We start from the raw sequence: 18,100 nt of genomic DNA, 5'->3' as shown, positions 1-18,100 counted from the left end.
TTTTCAGCTTCCACCATGTCCCCTCATTCTGTTACTATTCCGTGTGAACATTTCGTCCATTTCCACCCTGTAATTCCCATCAGTATTTTATATATTCCTACCATATCCCCCTCTCCCTTCTTTTTTCTAGTGTCGTAAGGCCCAGTTCCTTCAGGCGCTCTTCATACTCCATCCCTCGTAACGCTGGGACGAGTCTGTGTTTTTTCAGGTGGGGACTCCATGATGGGGTGGCATACTTTAAGACTGGTCTCACATAGGCATTGTAAAGTGCCCTAAATGCTTCCTTATTTAAATCTATGAATGATACTCTGTCTTTTGCCAGAGTAGAGTATGCTGCTGTCAATATCCTATTTATATATGCCTCAGGAGTTAGATTAGGTGTTACATCCATGCTCAGGTCTTTCTCGAATTGACACAGGTAGGCAGTTTCCTTTCATTGTTTTCTGCCCCTGTAGTCTCCTATCACTTAATTCCATTTCCATAACTTTACATTTGCTCGTTTTGAACTCCAGTTGCCAATTCTCTGACCATCTCTGCAACCTGTTCAAGTACTCTTGGAGGATCCTACAATTTTCATCTGGCACAGCTCTTCTCGTCAACTTAGCGTCATCCGCGAACATCGACATGATAACTATATTCCTGTAAACATGTCGTTAACAGATATTAGAAATAGAATTGGTCCCAGCACCGATCCTTGAGGTACTCTAACCGTTACTGTTCGCCAGTCCGATTTCTTGCCCCTTACCGTAACTCTGGCTCCTTCCTGTTAGGTTGTTCCTTATCCACGCTAAGGCCTTTTCTCCCACCCCCGCCTGCCTCTCGAGTTTGAATAACAGTATCGTGTGCAGTACTGTATCAAAGGCTTTTTGGCAGTCCAGAAATATGCAGTCTGCAAAGACAACGTGGATATAATTACCACAATTTTGTATTTAGAAGCAGTAGATACAGGGAAAGGACTCAACATCATCATAAGCCGGATACCATTCCATGTTGGAATCCCATTAAATGAGAAAGCCGGTGAAACTGATAAATTGGCCAATCGTCATTCAATGATCCACAAACGAATTTAATCCATCCTTGAGTACATAAACAACAGCATCACCAGAAAACTCGCACACATCAACAAAGCCCATCTACAACAGAGAGTAGAAGAAGGTTCGCCCTCTGCAATATGGTATCTTCAGGTCTCCGAGTTAGACAGGTTAAATATTCCAAAATGAATCCATAGGGAAATAGCAGTTCGGTTATATAGACTACATCTAGGTTACAGATCTTGTGTCTTGAGCTGGGTGTGGAAAATTTACCACCACAATTATAGCATGAAATGTCTGTGTTTCCTTACCGTGAGGCATATTAGTTTCCAGTTATTGGGATCACTCATTTCACAATTCGGCTTGGCATTTTACCTTTTCGGGCTTCACGATTAACACTTTACGGGTTCGCCAGGCCGCGTCCGATCCCACGATCGTCGTCGCCCCTATAATCGACAACAGCAACACGGTGTTGAAGCACCTTTATTTGTAGCCGTTTAGCATCCGTGGACCTGATTGGTGGTGTAAACAGCACATACAATGTGTATTAACTGCAAGACACTCTATTTAAGTGATAAGTGGGTCTTGCTACAGTGAAAGAAGTGTGTGATCACATCGTCGCCACAGCATGCGACGCCTCACTCCCTCACACAGAATAAACAAGATGCCACCACCTCATGTGGGACACTCCATGGTTGTACAAGCTTAGTTTTAATCGTTTGTCTTTTGTGAACCTCCTAGTTGGCGGTTTAGAACTACACATAAATGTGTATAAACATCAAGGTACTCTGTGAATGTGAAATAAGGATGTCTTGCCAAGAAACAGTGATAGAAGTGTGTGACCACACCGTCACAAAAGTTTTGACACACACACTGTTTATAAGAAACTCTGCCACGAATTCAAGGATTAGGACGTTGGGGTAAAACTACACATAAATGGGTAGAAACATTAAGGCACTCTGTTTAATGTGAAATAAGTGCGTGTTTTACCATAAACTGTGAATGGATTGTGATCAACACCGGACTCCCAGATACCAGAAGCCGGCACAATACCCACCACAATACCAGAAGCCGGCACAATACCCACCACAATACCAGAAGCCGGCATAGACTAGACTACACCATTCCAAAATCACTAGTGAACAACACTACAAGCTCTGGCCCAACAAGAAGGCTAAATCTTAATACTAACAAACTGAGATCCGTTCCTGCATCTTAATAAAATAAGGGAGGTTGGTGGTAGTAACTAGAGATTGGATCCGGTGTCTTTTGTGCCACTAACCTCATTAAATTGCAGCTTTGTTAACAGTCTCAACTCTCACACCCCCCTCAGCCAGGCATGGAAGGATATTAAAAGAATTAAAGGCGATAAGATCGGCCAAGTAGCACACCCTCACCCTCTACACAGAGCAAACGAGTTAGTCGATGCTTGGGCAACCACCTCTAGCTTCAATAATCTTCCCCCAGACATACAGTTCAGATTAAATGCTGGTTACGGAGATCGAGAAAGGCTCGTTGACTTCATACTCCACAAGGAAGATGAATGCAACGTGCCATTTACTGAGTTTGAATTACTTGCGGCCCTAAACAAGGCAAAGTCACATCCCCCGGTGAAGATGGTATCACTTATGACATATTGCGTCTGCTCCCTTTAGTACCAGGGAATCCCCTGCTTGAGCTGTATAATATGAGCTATGTTACTGGGGAGCTTCCTAACTCTTGAACCAACAGTATAATCATTCCAATTCCCAAGCCAAATCAAGAGAATGCTTTCCGCCCAATTTCCCTTACTAGCTGCATTTGCAAAACATTCGAGAGAATGGTCCTAAACCGTCTCCTCCATAGAATAAGAACCATGCTATTCCCCCAGATATATGGCTTCATGCATGGAAGAAGTGTGCATCATTGCATCACCACCTTTCTTACCCTGCACATTGAAAAGTCATATACCACCTTCGTAGATCTTAAGTCTGCCTTTGATGTTGCAAATAGACATGTTATCTTGAGTGAGCTTGCAAGAATGAATATTGGTGGTCGGCTTCTTTGTTGGATCAGGGGTTACTTATCCAACAGGAAGTCATCTGTATTTTTCCAGGGGCATAGGAGTGTAACAAGAGACTTTGAACTAGGTACCCTGCAGGGTGGTGTCCTAAGTCCTTATTTAATATCTTAATAAACACGCTGTTAAACTCTATACCGAGCAAACCCAACGTCCACATCATTAGCTATGCTGATGATATAATGATACACACCACTGGGTATGCTAACACGCAGAACACTCTTAACTCTGTATTAGACTCATGTCAGTACCTAGGTTTAATTATCTCAGCAGAGAAAACAAAGATACTAAATCGGCGCCCACCCAGGCAGGGAGGAGCTGTTCGCAAGATGCAACTGTCTGATGGCTCCCAGCTTGACTATGTAAACAGATTCAAATACCTTGGCCTTGAGGTGCCACTGTATGGTCCTGTTGTATTCAGACTCTGTCGTCAGTATAAAGAGAGGCTCCGAGCTCTCAAGGCTGTTGCAGGTTATCACTCAGGCTATGGTGCCAATGTCAGAATTGTCAAAATGATGTACTTTGCATACATCAGATCTTTAGTGGATTATGCTGCACCTCTGCTTGTTTTGATGCCTGAAAGAAAGCTTGGAGGGCTTGAAAAATTGCAGAACGAAGCCTTGAGGATAATCCTTGGGTGCCCTCGTACCACAAAGATACTTAATATGAGAAAGAAACTTAATATTCTGAGCGTTGTTGATCGTGTTACTGAAATTAACTGTCAAATTGGTATAAAAATGCTTAGGCTAACTCATCCTAATCCTTGCACAGAAGTCTTCCAGAATTTCTTTATTGAAGATCAGCATTGTTCCAAATGGATAACAAAAACTGGAACTCAACTCAGAATGTATGGGGTTCATGATTTGTACCAAGAGAAACAACAACGGCACTTTCCTGCACCGTGGGAGGTTACACCCTTTCCAGTTTTAATCCCTCCCTTTCCACCCAAGAAGCAAATTAGAGATCAGCCCAAGCTTCGTCTTGAGGTAAAGCTCAACGCCTTAAGCCATATTGATGCTCTGTCCACAGAGCATTCTCTCTCTCAAATTATATACACTGATGGTTCCCTACACGCACCACGGGTGCAGCTGGAAGTGCAGTTGTCCTGACAATGGGCGATGGCCTATACTTTGAGTGGGGAGTCCGTATAAACAACTGGGCCTCTACCCTTCAGACTGAACTATTTGCCTTGATCCTTGCACTGAAATGTGTACAAGTCTCCAAACTTGATACATTAATTGTAAGTGACTCCTTATCATCCTTAAATGCTCTCAACTCTTTAAGACATAACTGTAACATATTCGTGTCCGAAGCTAGACACAAATACAACAAAATTATTAAGGATGGTAACAGAGTCCATTTCATGTGGTCTCCATCTCATGTTTACCTCCGAATGCATGATAGAGCTGATAAGTTAGCCAAAGAATCTGCCTTTAAAGGAGCCGTTGAGTGTAACCTTGGATTGTCAATGAGCAATCTGAGAGCAGCAGTACACCGAGAACTTCAACAAGATCTTGTAGATCTGAGGCAAAGTGAAATTGACACCAGAAATTCCATCTATCATCATACTATCATGCAAGAGGAGCCACACATCTATGGATCATCCAATAAAATCAGCAGACTTCGAGATGTTACTACTGCTCGGCTTAGACTCGGTTACAAGTATTTCTGGGAATTCTCATTATCTGTTGATGTAGACCTGACCAAATGTAAACTGTGTCAACAAAATTATTCGCACACCCTCCGTCACTATGTGATGGAGTGCGAAAAGATACGTGAATTTAGAGACAATTCTATAACCAATGTTCCAGCGATGTGTCAATATTTCATTCAAAATGATCTGCTACCAGAAATTTTAGCCAAATATCCCCAGTTTGCTAACTGTAGGTAGTAACTAAGTGATTGTAACCTATCCACCGCTGCCCACTGGATGGGGGGCGGTGTGCAGGACAAACATATAAATTTTGACACTAGCTCTCCACATGTCAGTTGCTTAATTTAGAACTTGTACTTGAGGTCAATCTCGAACCCATTGTTGATGTGGCGACTTATATTGAATTTTGTAACTAGCTCATCAAGATTGTAACTTGCTTAGCTAAATGAATTGTGGGGTTCAGTCCCTGAGCCCATTATGTGCCTCTGTAACCCTTTCCACTACCGCCCACAAGATGGGTATGGGGTGCATAATAAATGAACTAAACTAACTAATTGCAGCTGCGGTTATAACCATGAGCTTATGAGCTCACCTCAGTAAGAAAATTACATGCACTAAAATAAAATCATATTAACTAAGTTAATCAATGTTTGACAAATATTTGATATAGTGCAATTGCTTAAAGACAAATTAAAGTATACATTTACAATAGATAAATTCATAGCATTAAAGAATCTTCTCATTGTCTTAATAATTCAAATTTGACAAGTTACCAGAACAAAAGGATAGGCTAAACAAAATTTTTAACTATATCAGTGCTAGCTTCATTATATATATTACTTTTTACCGAGTGATAAGTGGAGATTTTTTCATTTCCACGAGTTAATAAAAGGCCGCACCATTCCTGTTGGATCACTCTGAAAACTGAGCCACTTAAGGAACACAGAAAATAGGCACAGTCCACTACCCCACAAAGAAAACAACAGTTTCCTTGTGGCTAGGTTAGTTCCTTATTTTAGGGCGTCAGAAAGTTAAAAAAAATCCCACACTGGGGATACTGTTTTTCAAAGTCCACTGTTGTTGTTGTTGTTTTTGTTTTTTTTCCTACCACAGACGTGGCCACACATTTACAATGCTAACCAGCATATATACATTTTTTCTGTCCTCCATGGACAGGGTTAGAGATGTGTTAAACATATAGTTCAAGGGTTTATTGAACATTCAACCACAGAAGGTGATTCGGTGCTTTTAAAATGCTAAGCTAACCTACATACGTAAATCCACAGATTTACGTATGCCCTACATAAAGTGTTTGATGTGTCATTAATGTGCATTTTCGAAGGTGAAATGTAATTCTGTTCAGCTTCCATATGTATACTTTATACACATACATATTCATACACACACACACACACACACACACACACATATACGTATATATACATATATACATACATGTATGTATACATACATATATACACACACACATGCATTCACATACATTTGTCTCTTTTACTCTGACAGGGTGAGATAGCTGATAGAGAGACTAATGTGCAATTAAGCACTTAATCACTGAAGGCGATGAAGGTGCTTTTACAAGCTCAGGTTATATAGTTACATCATATACATACATTGTATAACTGATACATTACATGGTTAATCTTGGGTACAAGTCCAATATATCATCAAGTGTTCCAGTACTCATATAGTAATTACACAGTAAATCCACTGCTGTTGTATTCGAGGTCTTGCCCTCAGTATACTGCACCTTGAATACTGGTAGTGGCGATATACAGATTGATTTGATTGATAAAGATTAAGCCACTCTAAAGGTGGCACGGGCTCGAATAGCCCGTAAGTGGAGGCTCTTTCCAGCTATTACTAGTTCCAATAGCTGAAACTAGAGATCTGTGGATGGATGGGGGTTTTCATGGTGGATTTCAGCTTCGGAGGGCTGGCTGTGCCAGTTATGGAGCTGGTGGGTTAGTATAGACCTATAGGTCCTCCGTTTTTTCTTTGGCTGAGACTTGCAGCGTGTTGAAATGGCCGAGATGTCGTTGGAGTTTGGTGAAGTGGCCTCCATGAGGAGGTCTTGTACCGAGTAGGTGTCGTATTTGTGCTACGGCGGTGGAGCTCCTACTAAGATTTGCTTGTCTGAGGAGTCTATGGGTATAATCAATGGGTATAAACTCGGTACGAAAATATAAGAATGGAAGTAACTGCAGAGGGCCTATTGGCCTAATGCTGCTCATATATTGGTTCAGGGTTTTGAAGTGGGTAGAATGTAGTTATGCATTATTTGGCTGTTGATTGCTGGTGTTGACTTTTTGATGTGTTGTGCCTCGTTGATGACGAAACTCCTGCTAACGCTGTATCTATCGATGATTTTTGTGTTGTTTGTTAAAATTTCTCTGGTGATGGTCAGGTTGTGAGAAGAGATTATATGTTCCTTGATTGATTCCTGTTGTTTGTGCATTGTTAATCGCTTGAAAAGAGACGTTGTTGTCTTGCCTATATACTGAGTTCTTTGGGGCTTACAGTCCCCAAGTGGGCATTTGAAGGCATAGATGACGTTGGTTTCCTTGGTGTCTGGGGAGTTTTTCCTGAGTAGGTTGGCCGTTTTTTTTTTGTTTTATAGTTAGTTTAGTTCATTTATTATGCACCCCATACCAATCCTGTGGGCGGTAGTGGAAAGGGTTACAGAGGCACATAATGGGCTCAGGGACTGAACCGCACAATTCATTTAGCAAAGCAAGTTACAATCTTGATGAGCTAGTTACAAAATTCAGTATAAGTCGTCACATCAACAACGGGTTCGAGATCGACCACAAGTATAGTTTCTAAATTAAGCAACTGACATGTGGGGAACTAGTGTCACAATTGATATGTTTATCCTGCACACCGCCCACCCCCCCATCCAGTGGGCAGCGGTGGATAGGTTACAATCACTTAGTTACTACCTACAGTTAGCAAACTGGGGATATTTGGCTAAAATTTCTGGTAGCAGATCATTTTTAATAAAATATTTACACATTGTTGGAACATTGGTTATAGAATTGCCTCTGAATTCACGTATCATTTCGCACTCCATAACATAATGACGGAGGGTGTGTGACACTATGTGATGGAGCGTGAAAAGATACGTGAATTCAGTAAATTGTCAATTGTATTTTCTGATTCTTGTCTGTAGGGATAACGTTCCTATTAATAATATCTTTCAGGACCCTTTCCACTGTTTTATGAGCCGTCGAAAAGAAGTTCCTGTAGAAAAGTCTAATAGTGGGTACAGGTGTTATGTTAGTTGACTCTTCAGAGGTTGCATGGCGTTTCACCTTTCTTTTTATGACGTCTCGTCATACTATGCAAGGCCCAATTTGCCTAATAGACCGAGTGATTTTCTTTATTTTCAATAAATTGTTTTTATTAAAAATAAAAAGGGAACGAAGAAGGGAACACAAAGCATTCAGAGAGAAACTTGTCATTTAACTCTGAATAAGTATGAGTGCTCATTTCTTCTACCACCCTTTTTTATGTTGTACACTTTAATATACAAGGTTATGCAGTTACATATTTAAGTATTTAAAAAAAAATGAACATTAAGAGGAAATAAGGGAAAGTTTGTTTCCTAAAGGCTGTAAATTTCTTCAAATTCCTCCGACGCCGGGCAGGAACCAAGGATACAGCAGGCATTTCCCTCTGGATCGCGACACTGAGACACTGGAAGAGAAAACGTGCTGTTCTAAGGTCTCTTGTAGTGTCTATGAGGCTGGAACCAAGATACTTAAGAAATCTTCTTGCACTCTCTTCCGATGGACCTTGGGTCTCAGATCCTATTGGAACGAAGTTGTACAGGTGATCTAATTCCCTGAACTTGGTCGACTTGTATCTTTCTCTGTGTGCTGCTGCGGCTCATGCTTAGCCAGCAGAGACGTTGACGTATGTGGTTGCCAGGGTGGATACACAAGTATAGTCCCACACCAACTGTCTGCCACCCTTCCAAGGGTGATTCCGTCTGGTCAGTCGGCAAAGCTAGCAGAGTTATGGTTCAATAGATTGCAGGGTTCTCTCTCTCTGCTGGGCACTGGGCAGAGGCAAGGCTCCTCTTAAAGATATCATTGACTTCGTCGTGTCTAGAGTGCCACCCACCTGATTTTTCACAGTGCAGGCCATGCAATCCATTTTCGTCTGCATCTGCCTTGCCGCAAATACACCTATGAACAGTGTGGAGCTGCCCTTACAGAGGTCCTGCGAATCAAGACGTGTGCCTGTCATAGACATTGGGACTGTCAAAAAGATGACCCCCCTGCATGGGGATCCAGCACAGCTATGAGGCGTGAACGATCACTGGGGGTTGTTGCTGCCTCCAGCAAAGCTGTGGCTTCTTTGTCTACACTGGGGCTGTCTCAGCTGGATTTTTTTGGTCTTCAGCATGGTTGGTCTGAGTGCTGAGTCCGCCAAGGTACCCCATTTTGTGTCGCATTCCAAGTAGTGGGAGTCCTGCATCCCTGCTAAGTCCCACTGGTTGACAGGTAGAATTTCCTTAACCAGGTCATCTGATGCTGAGGAGGAAGACAGGAAGGCTGGGACAGCAATTTGGGTGGCAGTGCGGACACCCAAGTTGCCGAGCCTGACAGGAAGAGTGGCTTGTTTCCAAAGGCATTCATTGAGGGAGAGGTTGACAACGTTTTCTAGCATGGTCTTCAGTAATAGGTCATACTCTTTAAGATTTGGGCTGTCGTAGGATGGGGTGCATCTCAGAAAGTAGGTTAGTCTCAGAAGGGATAGACATTTAGTGAGGAGATAAAAAGCGTCGTGGGCATCAATGTCACCTATCCTGCTTTCCATCCTTCTGAGGTCTGTGATTTTCTTATCAAAGGTCTCGTCAATGGCATTAGACCCGAGGGAGGGCTCCAAGGAGAGTGCTGTTCACTGCCCTAATGTCATGGGCTCCAGGCAAGGCGGTCTTTATTCTAGCAATGACGTTTGGGTTGGAGGAGACTACTTCACACTTGGAAGGGTTCAGAAAGAAACCCAGGGTTACTTCTTGCTCCCTTATTTTTCTGATGTCTTCCAAGACGTGGTCTAGGAGGCCAGCTATGATGCCATCATCCAAAAACCAGATGTTGAACTCACTGGACAAGCTTTCAGGGATTTTTTTAAGACTAAACAGAAAAGAAAAGGAGCTAGAGGATCACCTTGCTGAACTCCTTCGCATGATCTTATTTCGTATTCGCCAAATAGCAGTTTTTATTCACCACTGTAGCAAGATAGTATGAACGGGTAGAGAGGCTGGAAATGGCAAAATACGGCACAGAGCACAGCATCTCTTCTGATCATGTTCAAGGCATTCCTAAAATCCAGTTTGAGCAGAGCCTTTTCATCAGAAATGTTGGTGATGTATGCTCGTCACTGTCTTGGGGGATCCCAAATACTAGCTGAATTGATTTCAGCAATTCAGCCACTTGCTGGCTGACTACCCTCGTGGCAGCCTTGGCAACCAGGCGTCGGCGAGTGTTGCCAACAGCGATCGGCCTGAGTATCCCCACCCTTCTTGTTGAGAGAACAGAGGCACCAAAAAAGAGTGGCCTGACGACCTCACATATATCAACAGCCAGGCACATGTTGACGAACCTTGTGAGTTCCATAATATCTTGTGCAGCATCACCAACTGCAGGATTTAATATTTATTTGATGTGGGATTTTAATCCTGTAAAGCCGCCTGCTGACCCAGGTGGAAAAGAAAGAGCTGCTCTGTAGACCTCAGATTCACCAACAGTTAATGCGTCTGAAATGATGTCGGCTGGTAGCAGTACGATGTTGTCGACTCGTTGGGCTCTGGGTGGGTGCTTACTTTGCAGGGCTCATGCTGTGGCAGAGTTTCTAGCAGCAATTTTCTCGTCACTGGTGAGCACTCGAACAACACTTGCGGTATTTCCCTCTTCTATTTTCTTGATGATTTGTGCTCTGATTTTGAGCGTTTCCGATGTGTTGTTGTTGTTACTATTTCTATGATAGGTGTGTTTTGCTCGAGGAGGCAGGCTAACTGGGTGATCCCCCCCCCCTTGGGGATTCAATTATCGCCCTAATGACCGAGGATGCAAGTGATTTTGGGTTGAGTGGATTAAGGCTCCGTGACACCAGGTGCAATGTGGTCTGGGTTCGAGTCACTTCTGGGTTGTGGAGTTTTCATTTGCATATATGCTTATAGACCATTCAAGCTTGTTCGCATATATATATATATATATATATATATATATATATATATATATATATATATATATATATATATATATATATATATATATATATATATATATATTATTAAATATGACCGAAAAAGTAAGATTAATAATTCTAACACGAATTTTCTCGATCTTTCGTACGTTTCTTTTCACTGTTGGTGGTAATTCAAAAATCAATTCTCCAAAATTAATTTTTATTTCTAGTCTGACGCAACACTTGAGCGCGTTTCGTAAAACTTATTACATTTTCAAAGACTTTAGTTTACACATACACAACTGAATAGAACTTACACATCTTTGATTTGTTTATATCTACATTTGAGTGAGGTGGATGGGGTGAGGTGGTATTAATAGGGTATTAAATTCATAAACACAAGACAGAACACGAAACAATGGGTATTGAATGGAAGTGATTGTAGAAAGCCTATTGGTCCATATTTCTTGATGCTTCTATATTGGAGCGAAGTCTTGAGGTGGGTAGAATATAGTTGTGCATTAACTGGCTGTTGATTGCTGGTGTTGACGTCTTACTGTGTAGTGCCTCACAGACGTCAAGCCGCCTGCTATCACTATATCTATCGATGATTTCTGTGTTGTTTACTAGGATTTCTCTGGCGATGGTTTGGTTGTGGGAAGAGATTATATGTTCCTTAATGGAGCCCTGTTGCTTATGCATCGTTAAACGCCTAGAAAGAGATGTTGTTGTATTACCTATATACTGGGTTTTTTGGAGCTTACAGTCCCCAAGAGGGCATTTGAAGGCATAGACGACGTTGGTCTCTTTTAAAGCGTTCTGCTTTGTGTCTGGAGAGTTTCTCATGAGTAGGCTGGCCGTTTTTCTGGTTTTATAGTAAATCGTCAGTTGTATCCTCTGATTTTTGTCTGTATGGATAACGTTTCTATTAACAATATCTTTCAGGACCCTTTCCTCCTTTTAATGAGCTGTGAAAAAGAAGTTCCTGTAAAATAGTCTAATAGGGGGTATAGGTGTTGTGTTAGTTGTCTCTTCAGAGGTTGCATGGCGTTTCACTTTCCTTCTTATGATGTGTTCGACGAAACCATTGGAGAAGCCATTGTTGACTAGGACCTGCCTTACCCTACAGAGTTCTTCGTCGACTTGCTTCCATTCTGAGCTGTGGCTGAGAGCACGGTCGACATAAGCGTTAACAACACTCCTCTTGTACCTGTCTGGGCAGTCGCTGTTGGCATTTAGGCACATTCCTATGTTCGTTTCCTTAGTGTAGACTGCAGTGTGGAAACCTCCGCTCTTTTCCATGACTGTTACATCTAGAAAGGGCAGCTTCCCATCCTTTTCCATCTCGTAAGTGAAACGCAGCACGGAACTCTGCTCAAATGCCTCCTTCAGCTCCTGCAGATGTCTGACATCAGGTACCTGTGTAAAAATGTCGTCAACATACCTGAAGTATATGGCCGGTTTCAAGTTCATGTCGACTAAGACTTTTTGCTCGATGGTACCCATGTAGATGTTTGCAAACAGGACACCTAGGGGAGAACCCATGGCGACCCCATCTACTTGCTTATACATGTGCCCATCCGGGCTCAAGAAGGGTGCCTCTTTAGTACAAGCTTGGAGTAGTTTCCTTAGAATATTTTCTGGTATGTCAAGAGGAGTACAGGCCGGATCACGATACACTCTGTCGGCTATCATCCCGATTGTCTCATCCACAGGTACGTTGGTAAACAGTGATTCTACGTCCAACAAGGCTCATATCCCTGTGGCCCGTGTGCCCCGCAGTAAGTCAACAAATTTCTTTGGAGACTTCAGGCTGAAGGCGCAAGGGACATAAGGAGTCAGCAGGCCGTTGAGTCGCTTCGCCAGTCTGTACGTGGGTGTGGGTCTCTGGCTAATGATTGGCCGAAGTGGGTTTCCAGGCTTGTGTGTCTTGACATTTCCAGACGCATATCCAGGTTTATATTCCCCAATAATCTTTGGCAGGTGGAATCCGGATTTCTTGGCGTTCACAGTTTCGATCAGTTTGTTGACCTTTGCTTTCAATTCGGCTGTAGTGTCCTTCGCTACCCTTTGGAATTTAGTTTGATCAGAGAGTATGAGGTTCATTTTCGCCAGATATTCGTCTTTTTTAAGAATGACGTATATTGGCGACTTGTCACCTCTCCTGACAACTATCTCCTTGTTCTCACGAAGGCTTTTAGCTGCCGCTTTGAGCTCGGGGGACAGTATGGTGCTTCTGTAATTGCCTCGATTCTTTCCTCCTTCCGCAATAAGTTCTGATTGTAAGGTATCTTTGGTAGTGACCTTCTTTTGTGTCTCGAGGTCGAATATGTCATCCAACAGAATTTCCAACTCCACTTTCCGGGCCATCTCACTCGGTCTGGACATAACATGACAGTTTATATCCAAATTTAGGAGAGTGACTTGGTCCTCAGTGAGGTTAATTCCTGCAAGGTTCAGGAAGCCATCTCTTGGTCGTGGAATTGCCATAGGTCCTCCATATAACGTTGTTAGTTTCTTGATAATCCTTGTTTCAGTGCTGAGGTGATGTCGGTCTGTGAGGATGTCGAGGTGTTGTTCAATGCGGGTACGGAGACTTTCGTCGATGTTGCTATTTCTCCATTCGTTTGTAGCATGAAGTAGTTGCGTTTTGTTGTCTTTGATTTCATTTTCTGCCTTGTGTATCTGATCACGAATCAGATCCTGGCGATATTTTATCCTGAAGGCTTGATTCCTTGCTGCTGGGTCGTGCGTTTTAATATTAGTATATTTTGGTAGCAGTCTTTCCTGTAGACATATATTATTAAATATGACCGAAAAAGTAAGATTAATAATTCTAACACGAATTTTCTCGAACTTTCGTACGTTTCTTTTCACTGTTGGTGGTAATTCAAAAATCAATTCTCCAAAATTCATTTTTATTTCTAGTCTGATGCGACACTTGAGCGCGTTTCGTAAAACTTTTTACATTTTCAAAGACTTTAGTTTACACATACACAACTGAATAGAACTTACACATCTTCGATTTGTTCTCTTGGGGACTGTAAGCTCCAAAAAATCCAGTATATAGGCAAGACAACAACATCTCTTTCTAGGTGTTTAACGATGCATAAGCAACAGGGCTCCATTAAGGAACATATATTCTCTTCCCACAACCAAACCATCGCCAGAGAAATCCTAGTAAACAACACAGAAATCATCGATAGATACAGCGATAGCAGGCGGCTTGACGTCTGCGAGGCACTACACATTAAGAAGTCAACACCAGCAATCAACAGCCAATTAATGCACAACTATATTCTACCCACCTCAAGGCTCCGCTCTAATATAGAAGCATCAAGAAATATGGACCAATAGGCTTTCTACAATCACTTCCATTCAATACCCATTGTTTCGTGTTCTGTCTTGTGTTTATGAATTTAATACCCTATTAATACCACCTCACCCCATCCACCTCACTCAAATGTAGATATAAACAAATCGAAGATGTGTAAGTTCTATTCAGTTGTGTATGTGTAAACTAAAGTCTTTGAAAATGTAATAAGTTTTACGAAACGCGCTCGTGTCGCGTCAGACTAGAAATAAAAATGAATTTTGGAGAATTGATTTTTGATTTACCTCCAACAGTGAAAAGAAATGTACGAAAGATTGAGAAAATTCGTGTTAGAATTATTAATCTTACTTTTTCGGTCATATTTAATAATATATATATATATACATAAATGGAAATGTTCGTTTGTTCAAAATCGATAATCTCCGAAAGTTCTTCACCGATTGCTTTGAAATTTTCTCAGAATGTTCCATTTGCATCCGGCCAAGTTTTATATGCATACTATATATATGTCACGTCTGTGACGGAGAAAAACATGTTATTTTTTAAACTGTTTTTTCATGTATTTTTCATGTGTGGGAAATCTTTGAAACCTTTTTACCGATTGCTTTGTAATTTTGACACAACGTTGCATTCGAATAGGCGCCTGTTTTTCTATACCTACTTCATACATGCCTCACCTGTGACAGGAAAATACATTTTTTTTTTTAAATAGCTCCCTCTGTTGGACGTTCTATTCGAATACATGAATGATTTTATATACATTCTATCTAGATGTCACACCTGTAACATTTAAAACATGCTTTAAAAAAACAGCACCATCTGTTGCATTTAATAGCAACACTTGTTATGCAAACTATGTTACGATTCCATTTCAATGTTTCTGATTGCTTTGACAAATTGAATTTTCATAGATTTCGATTTATTTTCATCTTGATAAAATTATTTTGTTTGACATTTTGTTGGAATTGAGTTGCGTTGCTTACCATACCGTTCATTTCGTAAGTATAAGTAGAAATGCCACATCTTTGACAGGTAAAAACATTCTTATTTTAAGACATAGCGCCATCTGTTGCACGTAAGAGCAACACCCGCTATACTAAATATTTTACAATTCAATTTCAATGTTTCTGATTCCATTGACAAATTGAATTTTCATAGATTTCAATTTATTTTCATTTTGATTAAATTATTTTGTGTGACATTGTGTTGGAATTGGGCTGTGTTGTTTACCATACCGTTCATTTTGTGAGTATACGAATAGATGCCACACCTGTGACAGGTAAAAACATGTTTTTTTTTAAACAGCGCCATCTGTTGCACGTAGGAGCAACACACTGCTATAATAAATATGTTACAATTCTATTTCACTGTTTCACATTTCATTGATAAATGGAATTTGTATAGATTTCGATTCATTTTCATTTTGATTTAATTATAGTGAGTGACATTGAATTGGAATTGAGCTGTGTTGTTTACCGTACTGTTAATTTCCTGAGAATAGTTTGTTTTGAATTTTTTCATTGTTTTTCTTTTCGTTTTTTAAGTGTTTTTGCTATATTTTAGAGATGGGAACATCAGATCATTTGATGTTCCCAATTTTCTGATGGGAACATCAGATCATTTGAGAATGCCTCGGACGAGAGACTGGGGAATGGTAGGGAAGATGAGGGGATGGGAGTGGGGAATGGTGGGGGAGGACAAGTGGACAGAGGAGTGAGGGATGGTGGAAAGGATAAGGGGACGGGGAGTGGAGAATGGTAGGGAGGACAAGAGGACGGGAGAGTGGGAGATGGTGGGGGAGAGGGAGGGGACGGTGGAGTGGGGAATGGTTAGGAGGACGATGGGATGCTCGCATGGGAGATGGTAGGGAGGTCAAAGGGATGGGGGAGGGGGGGGGGGGTATTGATGGGGAGGACAATGGAACGGGGTGGGTGGAATGGTGGGAGTGGACTGGGAGACAGGGGAAGGTTGGTGTGGCTCAGCAACGCACATGCATTGCTGAGCCACAGCAACGCATGGCCGGGTACAGCTAGTGTATATATATATATATATATATATATATATATATATATATATATATATATATATATATATATATATATATATATATATATATATATATATATATATATATATATATATATATATATATATATGTGTGTGTGTGTGGAAAATCCACAGAGAAATATGAAAAAAGGAGGTGAATGTTTCGGCTTGTTAAAGCCTTTAGCCAGCTTTAACAAGCCGAAACGTTTACCTCCTTTCATATTTCTCTGATCATAAAATGATCAGTGTTTTGTGATCGTCAATTGCATATATATATAATATATATATATATATATATATATATATATATATATATATATATATATATATATATATATATATATATATATGTCGTACCTAGTAGCCAGAACTCACTTTTTGGCCTACTATTCAAGGCCCGATTTGCCTAATAAGCCAAGTTTTCCTGAATTAATATATTTTTTCTAATTTTTTTCTTATGAAATGATAAAGCTACCCATTTCATTATGTATGAGGTCAATTTTTTTTTATTGTAGTTAAAATTAACGTTGATATATGACCGAACCTAACCAACCCTACCTAACCTAACCTAACCTATCTTCATAGGTTAGGTTGGGTTAGGTTGCCGAAAAAGGTAGGTTAGGTTAGGTTAGGTAGGTTAGGTAGTCTAAAAAACATTAATTCATGAAAACTTGGCTTATTAGGCAAATCGGGCCTTGCATAGTAGGCTGAGAAGTGCGTTCTGGCTATTAGGTACGACATATATATATATATATATATATATATATATATATATGTCGTACCTAATAGCCAGAACGCACTTCTCGGCCTACTATTCAAGGCCCGATTTGCCTAATAAGCCAAGTTTTCATGAATTAATGTTTTTTCGTCTACCTAACCTACCTAACCTAACCTAACTTAGCTTTTTTTGGCTACCTAACCTAACCTTACCTATAAATATAGGTTAGGTTAGGTTAGGTAGGGTTGGTTAGGTTCGGTCATATATCTACGTTAATTTTAACTCCAATAAAAAAAAATTGACCTCATACATAGAGAAAAGGGTTGCTTTATCATTTCATAAGAAAAAAAATATAGTAAATATATTAATTCAGGAAAACTTGGCTTATTAGGCAAATCGGGCCTTGAATAGTAGGCTGAGAAGTGAGTTCTGGCTACTAGGTACGACATATATATATATATATATATATGAATGGTTAGGAGGGGAATGTTTTCCCCTCCTAACTCGCGATCAAGCGGATTAAGGCGCCCTGTAGTTACCAGTTGCGTTGCTTCTGGGAGTATGGGTTCGAGTCACTTCTGGGGTGTGAGTTTTCATTCGCATATAGTCCTGGGGACCATTCAGGCTTGTTCGCATATATATATATATATATATATATATATATATATATATATATATATATATATATATATATATATATATATATATATATATATATATATATATATATATATATATATATATATATATATATATATATATATATATATATATATATTTTCGTTCTAATTTGAATATGAAATAACTGGAGCCAATTTTTTCTACAGTTGAAACAATGAACATCAATTGAAGGAAACATTACAATGGTCTAATATTGGCAGGGAGACAACGCCCAAGGACTGTGCTGACCTGTACCGCCGGGGAGAGAGGCTGGATGGCGTCTACTTCATCAAACCTGACAGGTAATAGTATATCATCCAAACAATACCAGGTTAACCATCCAGGTCGTGCCAAGTTAATTATCCAGGTTGTGCCAGGTTAA

The 18,100-nt window shown here is 40.5% G+C and overlaps 2 protein-coding genes across 2 annotated transcripts in view; one reads left to right on the top strand and one right to left on the bottom strand.

Annotated features, from left to right (window-relative positions):
- The window catches only part of LOC138351554 (putative golgin subfamily A member 6-like protein 19), a 94,550-nt gene extending 76,526 nt beyond the window's left edge, over positions 1 to 18,024 (top strand). Inside the window, exon 4 of the mRNA XM_069303347.1 lies at positions 17,940 to 18,024. Within this exon, the coding sequence (XP_069159448.1) occupies positions 17,940 to 18,024 (85 nt within the window). The remainder of the gene's footprint in view (positions 1 to 17,939) is intronic.
- Positions 1 to 18,100, bottom strand: part of LOC138351750 (putative golgin subfamily A member 6-like protein 19) — a 417,660-nt gene that overhangs the window by 146,981 nt on the left and 252,579 nt on the right. The window lies entirely within an intron of this gene.

This window comes from Procambarus clarkii, chromosome 50 (assembly GCF_040958095.1).
Source record: "Procambarus clarkii isolate CNS0578487 chromosome 50, FALCON_Pclarkii_2.0, whole genome shotgun sequence".
NCBI lineage: Eukaryota > Metazoa > Arthropoda > Malacostraca > Decapoda > Cambaridae > Procambarus > Procambarus clarkii.
This window is presented reverse-complemented; position numbering and strand designations above follow the sequence as displayed.